This window comes from Vulpes lagopus, chromosome 18, assembly GCF_018345385.1.
Source record: "Vulpes lagopus strain Blue_001 chromosome 18, ASM1834538v1, whole genome shotgun sequence".
NCBI classification, from domain to species: domain Eukaryota; kingdom Metazoa; phylum Chordata; class Mammalia; order Carnivora; family Canidae; genus Vulpes; species Vulpes lagopus.
In genome coordinates, this window is record NC_054841.1 from 38250785 (window position 1) to 38269678 (window position 18894).

General features: G+C 36.3%; 1 protein-coding gene across 1 annotated transcript in view; it reads left to right on the forward strand.

Annotated features, from left to right (window-relative positions):
- SPTLC3 (serine palmitoyltransferase long chain base subunit 3) overlaps window positions 1-18894 on the forward strand; it is a 148572-nt gene that overhangs the window by 38070 nt on the left and 91608 nt on the right. Inside the window, exons 2-3 of the mRNA XM_041733174.1 lie at window positions 3302-3487; window positions 18680-18834. Coding sequence (XP_041589108.1) covers window positions 3302-3487; window positions 18680-18834 — 341 coding nt within the window. The remainder of the gene's footprint in view (window positions 1-3301; window positions 3488-18679; window positions 18835-18894) is intronic.

The window sequence follows — 18894 nt, forward strand, 5'->3', positions numbered from 1 at the left end:
AACCTGATGGTATGCATAAATAAGGAGGCAAGGAATTTTTATTAAAATTAAATTTTATTAAATTTAATAATATCTCATGGGGTTTTGACTTAATAATTCAAGTGTTCAATGCCATTATAAAAAGGCTTTTTAAAAAATAATTTAAAAACCAGTGATGTAGACAAAAGAAATACTCACCTACATATGTATTTTTTTTTTATTGTCATATATTTTGTGGCTTGGGATAAAACTTCCAGTGATTAAGTCACATAGAGATTTCCAAAATATTGCAGCTCTGACAACATAGAGGCAAGGAAGGTGACATGTTCTCAAAAACTGTGTTGTAGTAAAAACACCACTCTAATTGACATGATTTTATATATCATTCTAAATATATATGTGTAAATTAAATTAATGCATTAAATATTAGTAGATATTTGACAATTTCCTTTAAATCACTAAAAGTTATATATTGTGGTCAAAGCACTTCTCACTGAGAAATGCAGAATCTGTGCATTGCATTATGTTTGCTGAGTGAAATAATGAATTTATAAATACTTATAAAGGAATTAAATTTTATCCTTAGGAATAATTTACTCACTAGTCCACTGAACCAATACTCATTATGCTACGCTTTGTGAAATCAATTAAACAGGAATCAAAATGGTCTGGCTCTAAAAGTTACCTTCCACTGGAATGTTGACACCTAATATAAAGAAAGAAATACTTCCTGTAACTTTGTTATAAAAAATTTCAAACACACACAAAAGTGAAAAAATAATGTAAGAAACGTTCATATAGGGCAGCCTGGGTGGCTCAGAGGTTTAGCGCCACCTTCAGCCCAGGGACTGATCCTGGAGACCTGGAATCGAGTCCCACGTTGGGCTCCCTGCATGGAGCCTGCTTCTCCCTCTGCCTGTGTCTCTGCCTCTCTCTCTGTGTCTGTCATGAATTTAAAAAGAGAGAGAGAGAGAGAGAGAGAGAGAGAGAGAGAGAGAGAAACATTCATATAAACTTCACCTAGACTCAAGAGTTATTTTTCTTTTTTGAGAGAGAGAGAGAGCGAGCACACACACACATATGCGAGTTGGGGGAGGGGCTAAGGGATAGAGAATCTTAACCAGGCTCTACTGTCAGTTCAGAGCCTGACATGGGGCTCCATCTCATGACCCTGTGATCATGACCTGAGCCAAAATCAAGAGTCAGACATTTAAGCGACTGAGTCACCCAGGTGACCCATAGACTCAACCATTATTAACATTTTCCCAAAATTGCTTCATATATGTATATTTAATTTTTGATGGACCATTTGAAAGAAAATTATAGATGTCATAACATTTAATTACCCTAATACCTCAGCATGCCCTGAAGTATTTCCCCTCATAATTGTAGTACTGCCATCACTCCTAACAAAATTAACAATAATTCTTAATAAGATACATATCCAGTCCACATTTGGATTTATGCAGTTGTTCAAAATATGTATTTTTTAACTCAGTTTGTACATCAACAAAAAAACAGGATCCATGAAAAAACACACACTGCATTAAGTTGTATCTTTTAAGTCCCCTCTACCACCTACCCTTTATTCTTTTTTTTCTTTTGTCCAGCTTTATTGAGGTATAATTAAGAAATAAAAATGTATATATTCAAGACATGCAATGCTATTTGATATATGTAAACACTGTGAAATTATTACCACAGCCAAGCTAATAAATATATCCATCACAAGTTATCATTTTCTGTGTATGGTGAGAACACTTTAGATATATGTCTTATCAAATTTCAAATATACTATACAGTATTATTGACTGTAGTAACCATGATGTACATTAGGTCCCAGAATTTACTCATCTTATAACCAAACACTTACATACTTTGGCCAACATCTCCCTATTTCCTCTACTTGCTGACCTTGGTAACTACCATTCTACCCTCTGTTTCTGTGAGTTGAGCTTTTTTTAGATTCTACATATGAATGAGATCATGTAGTATTTGTCTTTTTGTGCCTGGTTTATTTCATTTAGCATAATGTAGTCCATATTTATCTATGTAGTTGCAAATACCAGATTTCCTTCTTTTGTGTGGCCAAATAATATTCTACAATATTTTTATATTCTTTATTCGTTCATCCATCTACAGACACTTAGATTATTTCTATATCTTGGTTATTATGAATAAGGATACAATGAACCTGGAGGTGCAGATATCTCTTCAAGACACTGATTTCATTTCCTATGGGTATATATCCAGAAGTAGGATTGCTGGATCGTGTGGTGGTTCAATTTTTTTTTTTTTTAATTTTTGAGAAATCTCAATGGGTTGTACATTTTCATGATGGTTGTACCAATTTACATTCTCACCAACAGTGTACAGGGTTGCCTTTTACTCTACATCCTCATCCACATTTTTTATCTTTTGCCTTTTTGATAGTACCCATACCTTAATAGGTGTGAGGTGGTATCTCATTGTGGTTTCTCATTGCATTTCCCTGATGATTAATGATGTTGAATACCTTTTCATACACCTGTTGGCCATTTGTAGGTCTTCTTTGGGAAAATGTCTATTCAGGACATTGCTAATTTTTATTTTTTTATTATTTTTTAATAATAAATTTATTTTTTATTAGTGTTCAATTTGCCAACATACAGAATAACACCATTTTTAAATCAGGTTATATGAGGGTTTTTTAGTTGTATGAGTTCTTTATTTTAGATACTAGCCCCTTATCATATATTTGGTTGGCAGATATTTTCTCCCATTCCATCAGTTGCTTTTTCATTTCGTTGATAATTTCCTTTGTTGTGCACATTGTGGATTATCTGATTGTTTCCTCATAAAGTCATCTGCCACATTCCCTTATCCTGATGTTTCTTGTGAAATGGAAGTTAGATATAAAAACTTGACTAAGTTCAGGTCATTAGTATATTGAATATTACATCATGATAAGAGCACGGATGCTCTTGTTCCAACTTTGGTGATGGAATTTGATCACCCAATCAAAGTAGTAACCTCAGATTTGTTATTAGGGAGTAACATATGGAGTGGTACGTTGGCATCTTGCAAAAAAATGAATTTCTCATTAACTTTTCACTTAATGGATTTAGCACCTGTGAGAATTTTTGCCAAAATCAATTATTTTGGAGGGGATTGTAAAATAAAATGTACCTTTCTGATTACCATCTTCATGATCACTGTCTACCTTTCTCTAAGCACTTTTTTATGTTCTTTAAAAGTTAAAAGTTTGAAAGTCCAAAATTTTAAGTATATATTTTATCATAATGGAAGAGAACTAACCTTCTATTTTCTTTTGTGTTTTCAGCAAAATGGGAAGCCACATTTTTACGATAAGCCAATTGCTGAATCCTTTGAAGAAGCACCCCTTCACGTTATGGTTTTCACTTACTTGGGATATGGACTTGGAACTCTATTTGGCTATCTCAGAGACTTTTTGAGGAGCTGGGGAATAGAAAAGTGTAACGCAGCTGTAGAACGAGAAGAACAAAAAGTATGTATGTGTACCTCCTTGGATCTTTGTCAATGCATATTCTTTTCTTAAGTGTTCTCAGAAGTGGTGATGCATGTACAGACCTAAAAAGAGTGAGGTACTGAGACCATTCAGGGTAAAATCTACTCATCTCCACCCCATAAGCCCCATCCCCCATGTGTCAGACTTATTTTTTTTAATAAACATTTTATTGAGCAACTACTACTTGCCAGACACTGAACTAAGAGTTTTCTAATACATTATCATATTTAATTTTTATAACAGTTCCATAAGACAAGTATTAAAATGCCATTTTAAAGATGAATAAATCAAAATATAAGAGCAGAGGCTTTTGGCTAGGACTATACTCTGGTCTTCTTGTTGCAAGATGAGTATTATTTATGTTCTATCCTAAAATAGAAAAGTGTGCCTGAGTGGAATATGAAATTTTATTTTCATTTAGGTCATGGTTTCTCAACTTTGGTACCAATGACATTTTGGATTGGATAATTCTTTGATGTGGAAGACTGCCCTGTTTGCACTGTAAGGTTTTTAACCTTAACATTTGACATGACATGACAATCAAACATTTCTCCAAACATTGTCAAATGTGTCAGGAAGTGCAAAAAACCTCAATTTAGAACCACTATCTAGATACTTTTGATAGTTAACTCATAAAAGTCTACGGCATCCTCTTTTCACATAGAGCTATCAGGACAACCTGGAAAATATTCAGAGATCTGCAAAGAACCTGTATTTTCCTAACATGTTTTCCAAATCAGTTCATATGATTTATGATGCCCCAGATTCTTTTTTTCTAAAAATTGCTCTGAAATATTATGATAATTATGGGCATGGATCATTCCACATGATGGAGCCTTGAACACATCTAAGCAAAGAACCATAGGGAAAGAAAACATGGTGTGAAAGAGGTAAGAGAAAGCATTGTACATTCAAGGAACTGAGAAATTCCAATGACTAGACTATTGTGAGTGACAGTGGGAGTATGTGGGGAGAAAGATTGTTTGAGAGGCAAGTAGAGACCAGACTATAATGGGTTTTTATAAGCCAAAGATATTTATTATAAGGACAATGGGTAGGCATTAAAGGAATTTGGGCAGAGGAATGCAGATTTGCAGATTAGAAAGACCATATTCACTGGCCTATGAAAAAAAGGATTGCAGGAGGACAGAACAGACCAAAAAACCAGTTAAGAGGCTGATGCAGAAATCCAGCTCAAATTCAAAAAAGCTAGGGGCACTTGGGTGGCTCAGTGGTTGAGCATCTGCCTTGGGCTCAGGTCGTGATCCCAGGGTCCCGGGATCAAGTCCTGAATGGGGCTCCCCACAAGGAGCCTGCTTCTCCCTCTGCCTCCTCTCCACCTCCCTCTGTGTGACTCTCATGAATAAATAAAATATTTTTTAAAAAATAAATAAAATAAATAAATAAATAAATAAAATAAATAAATAAAATAAATTTAAAAAGCTAGATGAGATCTGGAGTAAGACTAGGGTAGTTGGAATAGGAATAGTGATAAGAGATAAGGCCAAGAGATGTTAAAGAAGATGGAGTTAATAAGGATGATTGACTTGACTTAGGGAATTAGGGAGATGGACAAATCAAAGACCACATTCAGGTCTATGCCTTGGGCATCTGGGTGGGAAGAAGGTTATGGTATTCATTGAAATGGGGAATAGGGGAGGAAGATCCAGTTGGAGAGGAAAATGGTCAATTCCTTTTTGCCAGGTTGAGAACTAGTATTAGATATAAAGGCCTAGACCCCTGGAGAAAAGTCTCAGATGGATATTGTGGCATCTTCAGCATATTTTGAGCATATCAACATTAATCAAAGCCACAGAAGTAGATGAGATCTCCCAAGGAAGATCTATAGAAAAAAAAAGGAAGGGAGAGAAGAGAATGAAAACCTTTAGAGAATTTAATAGATGTAAGAGATGGAATTCTAATGCAAAACTAGAAGCAATGTGACAAATTAAAAGGCCCTAAAATAGTTTAAGAGATATTTGTACTTAAACTGGGGAAAAGATAGATGGAATGAAGAAAAGGGAATTATAGAGATATTTAGGAGATAGAATCAACAAGTCTTGGTGACTGTGTGTAGAGAAAATTAGATAAAGGGAAGAAACCAGGGTAACCCAACTTCTTTGGCCAGACATGAGAATGGTAGTGGCATGCCCATCACAATGGCAAGGTTTTATATAGCAAAAATATATACGCACATACAGTTTTGAGGATGTACAGGTCCTTAAATGGCAAAGGATCTAGAAACAGTTGAGTCTAGTAGGAGCCGATGATGAAATGCGAGACTGGGATTAGGAAAGCAAGTTCTTCTTGGCCATTCTCATGAGGATCCCCACAGCTCCTCCCTGACACCAGCCAGTCTGCTCTAGAAGCTGTTATCACCAATCTGCCTGTTCCCCAGGTGTAGGTAACTGGTGCATAATAGATCAGCACATTTCAGTATATGTACTGGGACAGAGGGTGAGTCAAATGTAAATTTCTCAGGTGTGGCATCCCTTGGCAGGCTTAGCCTTCAGCTTTGCCATCTATTTTCTCCTCTGTGCCAATATTTTTGTTCTAGCAACCTAGCAGGGCTAGTCACTTTTTTTTTTAAGCATTTCTTATATTTCAAGCGGAACATAATTATATATAGGAAGCAGACTCTGAGATGGAGGTGTGAGGGCAGAAAGATTTTTGCAGTGTGCTCCTGGAAGCAACACCCATACACCTGTGAGGAAGCGAAGGGAGCAAAATGAGACCAGGTAAATTGTGATGTAGTCCCAGCCAAGGTCTCAGTGGATCCCACAGGGAGCTCTGGACAGGAGGGCCCTTCAGAAGCATTCCTCACAGAGGGCAGGGTTTTGGAGCCTTCTGTGATGATAAATGGGAACGACCACCCTAGAGGGAGATCCCAAGCCAGGCAGCTCCCTTCAGCAAGCTGTCTGCCTCCTACACTCCCAGCACTTGAGGGAAGGGGTGCCTAGACCCGAACAATGGGATACTTTGAGCATGAGCAGCCTTGATTGCAAAACCTGTCACTATGGGTGCAAGAACTGCTCAAACCACCTCCCAGGAGGAAGACAGTGCATCAAATAAATCAATGCTCTGGGTTTTTTTTGTTTGTTCGTTTGTTTGTTTGTTTTACAAAATAAATGATTTTCCTCCTGTTGGATCTCTGTGAGATAGAGACCATCAGTCAATTGAGTTACCTTGGTGGATATACCTTTCACATGGCACACTTTTTATTATGTGTCCCTTCCTTTTGAGCCCCTTTAGACATTTATAGCTGTTCAGAGTAACAAATTGCAATAGCTGCCGTCATTGTATTCTTTTTGATGGGACTTGGTCACTAGAAACCCTATATTCAGGCTGACCGTTAGCCTTTTACTATTTCCCCCAACTCTGTACTTCTGAGAAGTACCCTTGTTTTGTGTTAATAAGCTACCCGAGGCACATCTTGAAGTATCTTGCTGGAAACACACCGCTTTCCAGTGACTCTTGGTTCTTTTAGCAGAAATGAGCATTATAATCTATTCTAAAAGCTGGTGACTGAGAGAGCAGAATGAATTGTCCCATAAGCTAGCCAAGAGCGAAATGACACCAGGAAAAAAGCATATCCATGAGGTGGTGGTGGAGAATAGCAATAATGTTTTTCAAAAAGATCATAAAGAGATGTCTGATTCTGATTACACTCTTCTACTCTATGTGTGTTCTTTTTATTTTAAATAGAATGTATGTATATATGTTATGTATATATAAGGTGTACAGCATATTTTGATAAAAATATACATAACAAAATGATTGCTACAATCAAGCTAATTGACATGTCACTTTCCTCATTTATTTCCTGTTTTAATTAAATACAAGAATTTATTAATCCAGTTTCCCTATTTTCTCCCCGAGATGACTCCTCTCATACCAAACCATCCATTCAGACTAAATTTTTGCCCCAAATTTAGAATCTTTTTGTGTTCTTCTTTTTGATTTCTAGCCCCAAAACCCTGAAACTGTCTCCAAAACATAAAGGCTTTGAAAATCTTCTTATCTAAATCACTTGATTACTGATTCACTTAGGATTACTGATTCACTTAGTATAAACTAACTGAAAAGAAAAAAAATCAAAATCTTCCTCCAGAAGAGCTAAAAAACAAATCACAGGTCCAGGAGAACTGGCACCTCAAACAGACTCCACTAAGGATCAGAAGACACTGACTAGGAATGGGACAATACAGACAGGTACAAGGTTTAAATATTCTTGCTTAAATTCTCCTTTTAACTCTTAATTTTGGAGACACATATATCCTTTTTTTAAAATCAAAGGCCACTTCAGCAATGAACTGAAATTCATTAAATACCTCTAGATAAATCACTTTCTCAGTGATGCAATGGCTTAACTTGGCAAAATCCAGAAGAGAATGTCAGCAAATATAATCATTAAATGAATGTCAAGCATCATCAGAGACTTGGAAAAACTTCAAGCCTAGCCCCATTTCTCAATCCATATGGTTTGATAACAGGTTCAGCAAGATCTGCTCCACATGGCACCAGCCTTTTATAAAACATTTCAGTACAATTCCATGTTCATACTAGATCCGGAGAGTCCCTGTAGCACCCATACAAGTATATCTCAGACATTTCTGGCCCATCGCCAGAGATTTTTACTCCCACATGAAACAAAGAGTGTTCAGCAAGTTGTAACTGTAAAGAATTTTAAGAGAAATCTTCAAATGTTTGCATGAATTAAAAATTGTCCTTTTGCATCCATATTTTGCATCCTGATAATGATAGCAGGATTCACCCAGAGAGTACTCATTACTTCTGAGTATTTCGAAGGGTGGGTTCCATTAAGGTCACTGGATCTGAGTTTTGTCCAAAGCAAACAGATGGCCCGAGCACTGGTCTTCCTGTTTGGACCTGGGCGAGTCCAAACTCAGAGAGCTTTCATTGGAGTTTCCCTGGGAATTTAACAAATTAGCCAGCAGCTTGTGCGATGGTAATATTAGACCAAGGGTTCTCAGCCTTGGCTGCATATTGGAATCACCTGAGAAACCTTAAAAGCTAATACTGGGCTCACACCCCAAATTCAAATTTAATTGGTTTGTGGTACATCCTTGGTGGGGTTCATAAAAGCTTCCCAGGTGATTCTCATATGCAGAAACTTAGAAACCAACGTTTAGAACAATGCTCCTCCAACTTTCCTGTGTATACAAATGGTCCACTCCCTCACTTCCTTGAATTAAATTTCACTAAATCAATAGCTTTGAATGCAGCAGGAATTGATGGCCAGTGAAATCCCCAATCCCCCCAACTAGGCTCCATTCCAAATACCTTCTGGCTGCTTCTAAAAAGCAAATATAGCCTCACAAGGGCTGAATATTTTCTATGATTGTTTCTAGCAAAGAAGCGTATGCCATAGATTGGAACGACAACTCTAAAATCATAGCTCTAGAAATATTTTGTGAAATAAGATCATCAGTAAAATCAGATCACAGCCTCCACACAGTGAATACTCAGGTCAATATTTATTTGGATGTGTGTATCTGAACATCCAAATAAATGCATATATATACATGTTACACATACAAAACTTCTGCTGTGTCATTAAAATGTTCGTTAAATCATTTTTTAATTCCTTTGCTTCCCTTTGCAAGAAAGAATCTACAAATAGTAGTCAGGCAGAGTTGATTGATTTTGATAAGGTAGAGCTTTGCTATGTACACCAAGTATTACTAAGCCAATGTGTGAAATGAGTGGGTTATGACAAGTCCTAATGAAGAGCCCCTTCTCAAACCTGTGTCTTTTGTTTCCTTTCCCTTTTGTTACAGAAATAATGAGCAAAATTGTCCTTTTTTGTGAGCTTAATTACATATAGGCTCATTTGCACTGATTTTGTCCTTTCCTTAACATAAATGGGATTGTATCATACACACTGTTGTGTGACTTACTTTTTTGTCACTTATGTTTGAAGATCTTTACATGTCAGTCCAAGATTACCTCATTCCTTGAAATACTTGCATGATGGTATTCCATAATGTGTATATATGATTATTTATATTACCAATTTTTATTATTTTATTATTTCAAATAATTCTTCAATGAACAGCATATGTATTTATTCGAGGATAATTCCTAGAAGTGGCTTTCTGGGTTCAAGGAATGTATATTTTAACTTCTGAGAGATTGGCAAATTGCCTTTCAAAAAAGCTTGCCCAGCTAGACTCCAGTCAGCAGTACCTAGGAGAGCTTACTTCCTCACCAGCACTTGATATGTTGATATGATCAATGCATTTTTTACTTTTGCTAGTCTGATAGGTAAACATTTTTTGTTCTTGTCTTCATTTGTATTTTCCTGATTAACAGTGAGACTGGGCTTCTTTATATATGATTACTAGTGCTTTATACCCACTCTTCTTGAATCGCCTATTCATATCCCTTTCTCATGATTTTATTAAATCATTTCTTCTCACTGATTTAGATGAACTTTTTCTATATATTCATATATGAATAATTTGTCTATTAAATAATTTTCTAATTCTGTTTTGTAGCTTTTAATTTTCTCTATGTTCTATTTAGCCATACTTAAATTTTTAATTTTTAAGCCATACGTATCAGACATCTTTGGGTTTTCTTTGTTGTTGTTAGTTTTTGCTCTTTGGGGAGGGAGGGTTCATTATGTTTAGGAAGGCATTTTTTTCATCTTAAAGATAAAACACATTTTCCTACAATTTCATTCAGTACTTTTATGATCTGTGATGCATTTATACATTAACCCATAATTTACTTAGAACTTATTTCTATGTGCTGTGTGAGGTATGAGGACTTTTTAAAAAGTTTTAATTTAAATCCTAGTTAACATAGAGTGTAATATTGGTTACAGGAGTAGAATTTAGTGATTAATGACTTTCATATAATATTCAGTCCTCAAAACAAGTGCTCTTCTTAATACTCCTCACCCATTTAGCCCCTCCCCCACCCATCTCCCCCTTCGGCAACCTTAACTTTATTCTCTAGTTCAGAGTCTCTTATGGTTTGCCTCCTTTCTCTTTTTTTTCCCTTCTCCTATTGTTAATCCATTTTGTTTCTTAAATTCCACATATAGTGAATTGTATTATATTTGTCTTTCTCTTATTGTATTATTTACATAATACACTCTAGCTCCATCCACATCATTGCAAATGGCAAGATTTCGTTCTTTTTGATGGCTGAGTAATGTCCATGTGTGTCTGTGTGTGTACCACATCTTCTTTATCCATTCATCAGTCAATGAATATTTGCACTCTTTCCATAATTTGGCTATTGTTCATAATGCTGCTATAAACATTGGGGTGCTCCTTCAAATCAGTGTTTTTGTATCTCTTGGGTAAATACCTAGCAGTACAATTGCTGGGTCATAAGGTTGCTCTATTTTTAACTTTCTGAGGAACCTCCATACTGTTTGCCAGAGTGGCTGCCCTAGTTTGCATTCTTACCAACAGTGTAAGAGGGTTCCCCTTTTCCTACATCCTGGCCAACATCTGTTGTTTCCTGATTTGTTAATTTTGGCCATTCTGACAGATGATGTGATGTGGTATCTCATTGTGGTTTTGATTTGTAGTTGCCTGATGATGAGTGATGTTGAGCATCTTTTCATGTGAGGAGGACTTTCTTTTTTAAAAGAGAGTTTTAAATGGTCTCAATATCATTAATGGAATATTTTTTACCCACTGATTTGAATTTTTTTAAGATTTTATTTATTAATGAGAGACACAGAGAGAGAGAGAGAAAGAGAGAGAGAGGCAGAGACACAGGCAGAGGGAGAAGCAGGCTCCATGCAGGGAGCCCGACATGGGACTCTATCCCGGGTCTCCAGGATCACGCCCTGGGCCAAAGGCACTAAACTGCTGAGCCACCCAGGGATCCCCCCACTGATTTGAATTATTGATCTATTTATCTATTTTTTAGGTAAATTTGTAAGTTTTTAAGTAATTCTTAAAGCTTTTTTCTCTGTGTATACTTTATAATTAGCTTGTTAGGTATTGAATTTTTTTAAGAGACTGTTGCCATTTTAATTGGTAATATATTATTAAATCTATAGGCAGAGGTTAACTTTGGAAAATTTGACATCTTAATAATATTTAGTCTTCTCATTTAGAAACATGTTATGTCTCTTCACTTATTTCAGTATTTCTCATGTCCTTTAATAAAATTTTATAATTTTCTTTATTCTAAGGTCTTATATTTCCTCTTACAGTCATTGTTTGGGTATGAGTTTTTGATGAATTTGAAGAATTTTTAGGTTCTGTTTCTTTATACTTTCTTATAATATTTAAATATTATCTTTTTTCTCTATCCCATATCTAATTAGTTATGGATAGCATATAGGAAAGCTATTTTCATTTTTAACTCCAAATGCTACCACCTTAATGAATACTTCTCCTTAGTTGCCACACACAGCTTCTCAGTTTGTTGGATTGGATTGAAATTTCTTGTAATTTTCCATGTGTGCCATGAAAAACTGCAGAATTTTAAGTGTATTAGAACAAACTTGCTAATTATGTAATTTGAATCCTCTAGACTTACTTATTTTTTCTCTTCTCAAACTTATCATTTCTGATAAATGTGTGTTAATGTCTTCCACTGTGATTATGGATTTCTTTTTCTTTTTCTTATATATTTCAGTGTAACTGTCAGATACATGAGTCATGGCTTTTACAGTTTTTGGTGGATTTGTTCCTTTTATCATGCTTTACCTTGCACTCTGTCATGTCTGATGTGAATATACATCTGCTTTTTCTTCAACAGCCATCTCTTTCAGTCTTCATCACTTCAGAAAATGTAGCCCTTACATAAGCAGCATATAGATTTATTTAAAATCAAATGTGAAAGCTTCTGTGTTTTAATAAAATAACATAAGCTATGAACAATTACTTTCTTGAGTCATGTGAAATTGCTGTTTTTGTAGGTCAAAAATAAACTGGCAACTCCTTATGGGTAAACCTAATACTTTAATTACTCATGTGTTTCTTAATTCCTGCCATCTTTATATTTAACATTTATTCTTACATTTTCTTTTTTTTTAATTTTAAATACTTTTCCTTTCATATCTTTGATACATTTGATTGAATTTTCCTTGTTCTACATTTTTTTCTCCTTGTCACTGTTAGGAAATTGTACGTAGTATTTCTCCCAGCTTTCTTTTTAATGGTTCTCTTTTAATGTTAACATATACGTATAGAATTAGATACAGTTTCTCAGTGATGAGAGTCTTCCAGGAGAATTTAATGACATTTCTTTCTCTTGCATAAACATTTTCCAGGGTATAATTTATTTATTAATTTTTAGGTTCTGTTTCTTTATACCTTGTACACAAAACTACTTGGGCTAACCATAGTCCATTAGTTTCTTTACTCACTACTTTTCCTGGCATCTCATCTTCCTCCTTAGTTATTTCATTGTTTGTTTTGTTAAGGTACTTGCTCAATTATTACAGAAAAGGTCTGTGGGAGTTAAGCTTGTGGCTCCTTACATATATAAGAATGTTCTTATATGGCTTTCTCATTTGATTGTTGGTTTGGCAAAGTACAGGATTCTAAGTTCAAAATAACTTTCCTTCATAATCTTTTTAAACTGTCACCTACAGAAGTCTAAAAGCAATCAATTTCTTATTCTCTTGTATGTAAACTGCCTTTCTTCCTTCCCTGAAAGCATTTGAGTTTTTCTCTTTATCCCTGGAGACATGAAATTTAACCAGTACCCGCGAGATCATTTATACCTTAGATTCAAATCTTTCTTCCTTTCTGGAATTTCCCCCTGCCTTTCCTCCTCCATCTTTTTTTACCTTATTTACCTCCTCTTGCACTTCTTCTTATTCTCCTTTCTTTCAATCTTGTAACTCCTATTAGGGAGATATTGGATCTTCTGAATCTGTTTTACATATCTTTTAACTTCCTTCATATTTTTTTCTCTATCTTTTCTCATTATGGCCTGGGAAACAGTAAATTTACTAGTCTTGCTTATTAATCTGCCTTTCAGCTGTGTTCCTTATACTTTTGAACTGTTTATCTTCTTAAGGGATGCATTGTTCTGTTGTGTGTCCCAAAAGATGAATATATTTTAAATTCTTTTTCTGTTTGCTCTATTAAGTCTTTTTTTTAAAGCAATTGGTTATATGGACACATGTTTGTTTGTTTGTTTTTTATTTTATGATAGTCAGAGAGAGAGAGAGAGAGGCAGAGACATAGGCAGAGGGAGAAGTAGGCTTCATGCACCGGGAGCCCGATGTGGGATTCGACCCCGGGTCTCCAGGATCGCGCCCTGGGCCAAAGGCAGGCACCAAACCGCTGCGCCACCCAGGGATCCCTAGTAAATCTTTTCATTAGATGTTAGTTCTTCTGCTTGTTGAATCTGGTGCCTCTTATGCTAGTTTTCCTTAAATAGCACTGAGACTTGGTTTTATGCTCATTTCTTTTTTTACTTAAGAATCCTTATTTTCTTATGTGTTCACCTGTCTTGAGAGATTGAAGAAGGGAAACGGAAGGAATTGCCAGGACCAGTAGCTTGTGTTTTTGCAGTGTGGACTCCCCCTCTCTCCACATTGGGGCATTGCTTTCATTCAGTTCCTGGTGCCTAGCAAGGTGATTTGTCCTGTGGACAGTACAACTGCTTCTTACTTATTAACCCAATAAAAAGAGGACAGAGAGATATAGCTTCCCATTTAATCACCCTATCAACTTTGTATGGTTATTGACTCTTATCTTTAAATTCCCCTAACTGTAGGGAATATCCACACCAGTCTTCTCAGGAAATGTTTTAGAACTATTTTTTTTAATAATACATTTATTTTTTATTGGTGTTCAATTTGCCAACATACAGAATAACACCGAGTGCTCATCCCGTCAAGTGCCCCCCTCAGTGCCCGTCACCCATTCACCCCCACCCCCCGACCTCCTCCCCTTCCACCACCCCTAGTTCATTTCCCAGAGTTAGGAGTCTTCATGTTCTGTCTCCCTTTCTGATATTTCCTACCCATTTCTTCTCCCTTCCCTTCTATTCCCTTTCACTATTATTTATATTCCCCAAATGAATGAGAATTATGGTTTTCTATGGTTTCACTTCTCCATTGATCAGATCTTATTTGTGTTCCATCTTTTGTGATCCCTCAATATTTCTGATTCAGTAGTAATACTCTCAATTGTCTTTCTAGACATTTATAAATTTATTTTGTTTCTTAAACATCTTTTGTCATTTCAGAGGACTTTTAGATGAGTGGTCAAATACTTGCAAGCTCTTAGTCTGCCATTTTTATTCAAATCTCCCTCTAATTTCTTAATAGAATTAAATTTAGCCATCTTGACTTTGTGCTTTTCATACTTCAAAGAACTGTTTATGATACATTACCCTTTCTAACAAAGAAAAAAATATAAACATATTGTATTATTACTCTGAGCTCATCCCTGATAGGAAAAATAGGTATTTCCCAAAAGGAAATAATGACACAAAATTAATTAGTTGAGAACAGAAGTATAAGTGTCAATGTAGGCAAAAATTAATAACTGGTGCTTGATAATGATTTTTTCTCTCTTACAAATCCATGGTTCTATTTCCTACTGAATGAGCAGGTAGTTAAATCAAATAAGAAGGAATAGACTTCTAAACTTGGCAATATTTTTCACAATTGGCTGTGGATATGTTTTCTTCACTTCCTTATAAACACCTAACCCTGTAGTATGGTTGAAAAGAACACTGTTTTCTTTTTTTAGAACTAGGTGGAATTCCCAATTTGTCCACTTAAATTTTCTGACTTTCTAATGACTCATCCAGAAAAGCTGGATAGAAATACATTTAACACTTGGAAAATTATAAAGTATCCTAGGAGATTAAAGGTGGAAAAAGAAAGACTGTCATATTGTAGTAGAAACAAAGACATTTTTGTGGCTGCATTTTTAGATTTTTGTTCAACCCTCCTATACCCCACCCCACCCCCCCAAAACAATTGTGTCCTTATGGCCCAAGTTTCACTCTCACATCTAGCCATTTGTGTCAGGGAAAAAAAATAAAGATAGTGAGTAGACCAAATGACAAGTTACATATACAGATGGATAAAGATATGTCCTCTTGCAATGCTCCTGTTTTTGCAATATCTAGTCCAGTTTCATTTTCTGGTATAGCGAAAATGCTGTGGGAGGCTTACCCGAGATTAGAGGGCAATGACCTTTGGAAGGTGTTGACTGCTCCTGAAGAAACCTCACTGGTGCTCAAAGGAATGGGGTGGGGTGAAAATACACCCATGCAGAGGCAGGAAGACTCACAGGTGCAGAGGAAGAGCAAGACAGTGCTGCAAAAGAAGGCAATTCTTCCCCAAACCAGACCTTGAATTCTAAGCAGTTCCCTCTCAGGGACACATAGACTGCTGAGCTTGTGTTTCAGGTCTGAGTTTGTGCTCACAAAGAAATGGCTCTGTGTGATTAAAAGATTGGCCTCTCACTTTGGCAGAGAAGTTTAAATACTTAATTTCTAAAAAAAAAAAAAAATATATATATATATGTATATATATATATATATATTATTGAATATGAAGATCATTACCTACTAGAAAGTCTTCTCTGATCCCACAGAATATGTTAGAATCACTGAATCTTGCCCTGAGAGCATTTATCTCACTAAAAAGCTGGCTGCCCATTTCCATATAGGTACAAAATCTAAATCTCTGAGCCAGAAGCCAGAAAGTTTGGACAACATGGAACATTTTCCCACCTTCCCTTAAGAGGCCATAATGGCATATCTTTATGAGGCATCAATGGTGAAAAACCCTAGATTGTTTCCTCAAGTCAGTGCCAAGTTCCTTATAATGAATGGATATTCCTCTATGGTCTGGCAATCTGTTGGCCTTAGCTTTCCATATTATAGGTCATGTTTTTTGTTTGTTTGTTTGTTTTGAGGGGTTTCTTTGTTTTTGTTTTTGTTTTAACTGGTGTTTTGGAGGGAAGCTTGCACAAGTCGGTGAGGTGACAGCTTGAAGTCACTCTGAAGTGACTGCTGGGAAAGTGAACGAAGCCAGAGGTTGACCAGAGTTCAAGTCACTAACCTTGCTGGGTCTGATTTTCCTCACATGTCAAATGTTTGAACTCTATGACTTCTATGTCCCCTCTGCCCTGGTATCCTGTGCATCTTGTGGTTCTATATTGAAATTAATTTTGTTTTAATATTGTAGATATAATATTTTATTTTTTCCTACCAAAAACCAAGTGTTTTCCTAAACCAACTGTTAACTATTTTGAGTAACATTTCTCAAAATATCTAAAACTGTAATTCCATTCAGAGTCTAAAAATAGTACTTACAGACCTACTTCTCTATTTTCTCTTGATAGTATGAATTTAAATGTTGTCATTTCAATTAAGAAATTTAGAACTAGAAGGACACAAATGACATTTGGGGATATGGAGTAACCATGAATCAGTAAACAGCTTTAAAAAAAAGAGGAAATAATTTGGAAAAGGAAATATTTGGATTATTTGGAAATAATTTCCTGCAATTACCAAATCTCCTTTTTTTCTTGAAAATAGTCCATTTCCCTGTTAGAATATAAAAGGGTATAATTATCATAACCATGTAGCTTTAAATCTTATTAAAACTTCTGTCAGGATACTTAGCTATTCGAGGATAAATTCATTTTGTAAGAGATGTTCAACTTTCAGATGTAACTAATAAAGTTGGCTTTCATCCTCCAAATTCATGTGCAATAGATAGTCCCCAGTATGTACTGGGATTGTGGTTATAAACATTCTTTCTAATACATATTCACAACTTCCCCCCAGAAATGATGCCATTGCCACCAAAAACCTAATGATGTGGCAAAGCAAACTTGGCTTGGATGCAACCACAAGCCATCAAAGCCTGCAGATTCCATATATTTTCTCTGAAATGGATCAGCTAGGAGATGAGTAGGCCAAACCAGTAGCTTAAGAAGGTCTTCCACAAAGCCTTAACCCTGGTCCTCCTTGTTACAACAGGAAGTCAGCTCTATTCCATAAGAGGAAGGAGAGCAAAGAACTCAAAGAGGATGGGAGAATAAGAAAGCTCCCTCCCAGTTGTTCAGTGGTTCCCCATTGCCTCCAGGATAATGTGTGAATTCTTCATCCAGACACTTAAGATTCCCACTTTCTGTGCCCAACTGAATACTGCAGCATTAATATACCACAGGGAATAGTAGCAGATGGGATCAGGAAGGTAGCAGGGATTAGACCACTCAGGATCTTGGCTTTGACTCTGAGTGAGGTGGGAGCCACTCAGAGGTTCTAACAAAATATGCCTTATGTTTTATTTTTACTCATTCTTTTCAAAAACGCCCTACACTTCCAACACAGACCCATTTATCCTGAGTGCCCCCTCCAAGCCTCCCTACCCAAAATAATCTCATTCCACCTTCAGTGCCGAGCTTTGAGACCCCTCATATGTAAAGTTACATTGATTCCTCCACCAAAATGTGACTCTCCCTCTCATTCTAATCTTACAAGTGCCTAAAGTACTTGGCCTAGACCAAAGTCTTATATTTCCTGCCTTGTGTTCTTAGGAGTTAGATGGCCAAAAGTTATATATGTTTTGTTTTGAGCCTCAGCTGGATAGCAAACCTCTTGGGCACGGCTTACCTTTTATACAGGACAACAGTGCTGTTACTTCAACTGTGGGTGAAGCCAGGTGCCTCCACAAGCTCATCAACTGAGTTTCTAGGCCCTTGGCGATATGACAGCCAGCCAACTGCCAAGAGTTTTGCCAAAAGGTCCCATATCAAGTTCATCCACATTTCTGAAAACATGAGTGGGGATATTCATGTTAAAAAAAGTTAAGACCAAATTATTATTCAAGAACTTTTTTTCTCCAGCTAACCTTCTTTGACATAAACACTTATTGTTACTTTTCAGATGGAATCCCGCAGGATTCATTGTGTCTACCACTCATTTGGAGACTTAATCTTGTATTGCACTATCGTCTTTGCTACCTTTCTGTGCCACATTTTTTACTTCCTCCCACTAAAATATAAGTTCTTTAGAGATGGAGGCCACAGCGTTATCTGGGAACCCACCTATTTCTTTACCTATGGGCCCTTTCTCAAAAACTATTTGCAAGTGGACTATTTGCATGGCTCTTCCAGCCTTCAATTGCAAATACAATACAAAAAGCAGGAGATCAAAGGTAAACTGCTCCCTCTGTTGTAACAGGATTTTGTGCCGCTTTATCAAAACTTTGAGAATTTTTACACACGGAACCTGTACATCAGAATCAGAGACAACTGGAACCGGCCCATCTGCAGTGCCCCAGGATCTCGGTTTGATGTGATGGAGAGGGTGTCGGATGACTACAACTGGACATTTAGGTGAGGAAAGCTTCTGGAGGGGCTTGGTTGAAAGAAATGCTTTCCAGGAAATCCTGGCAT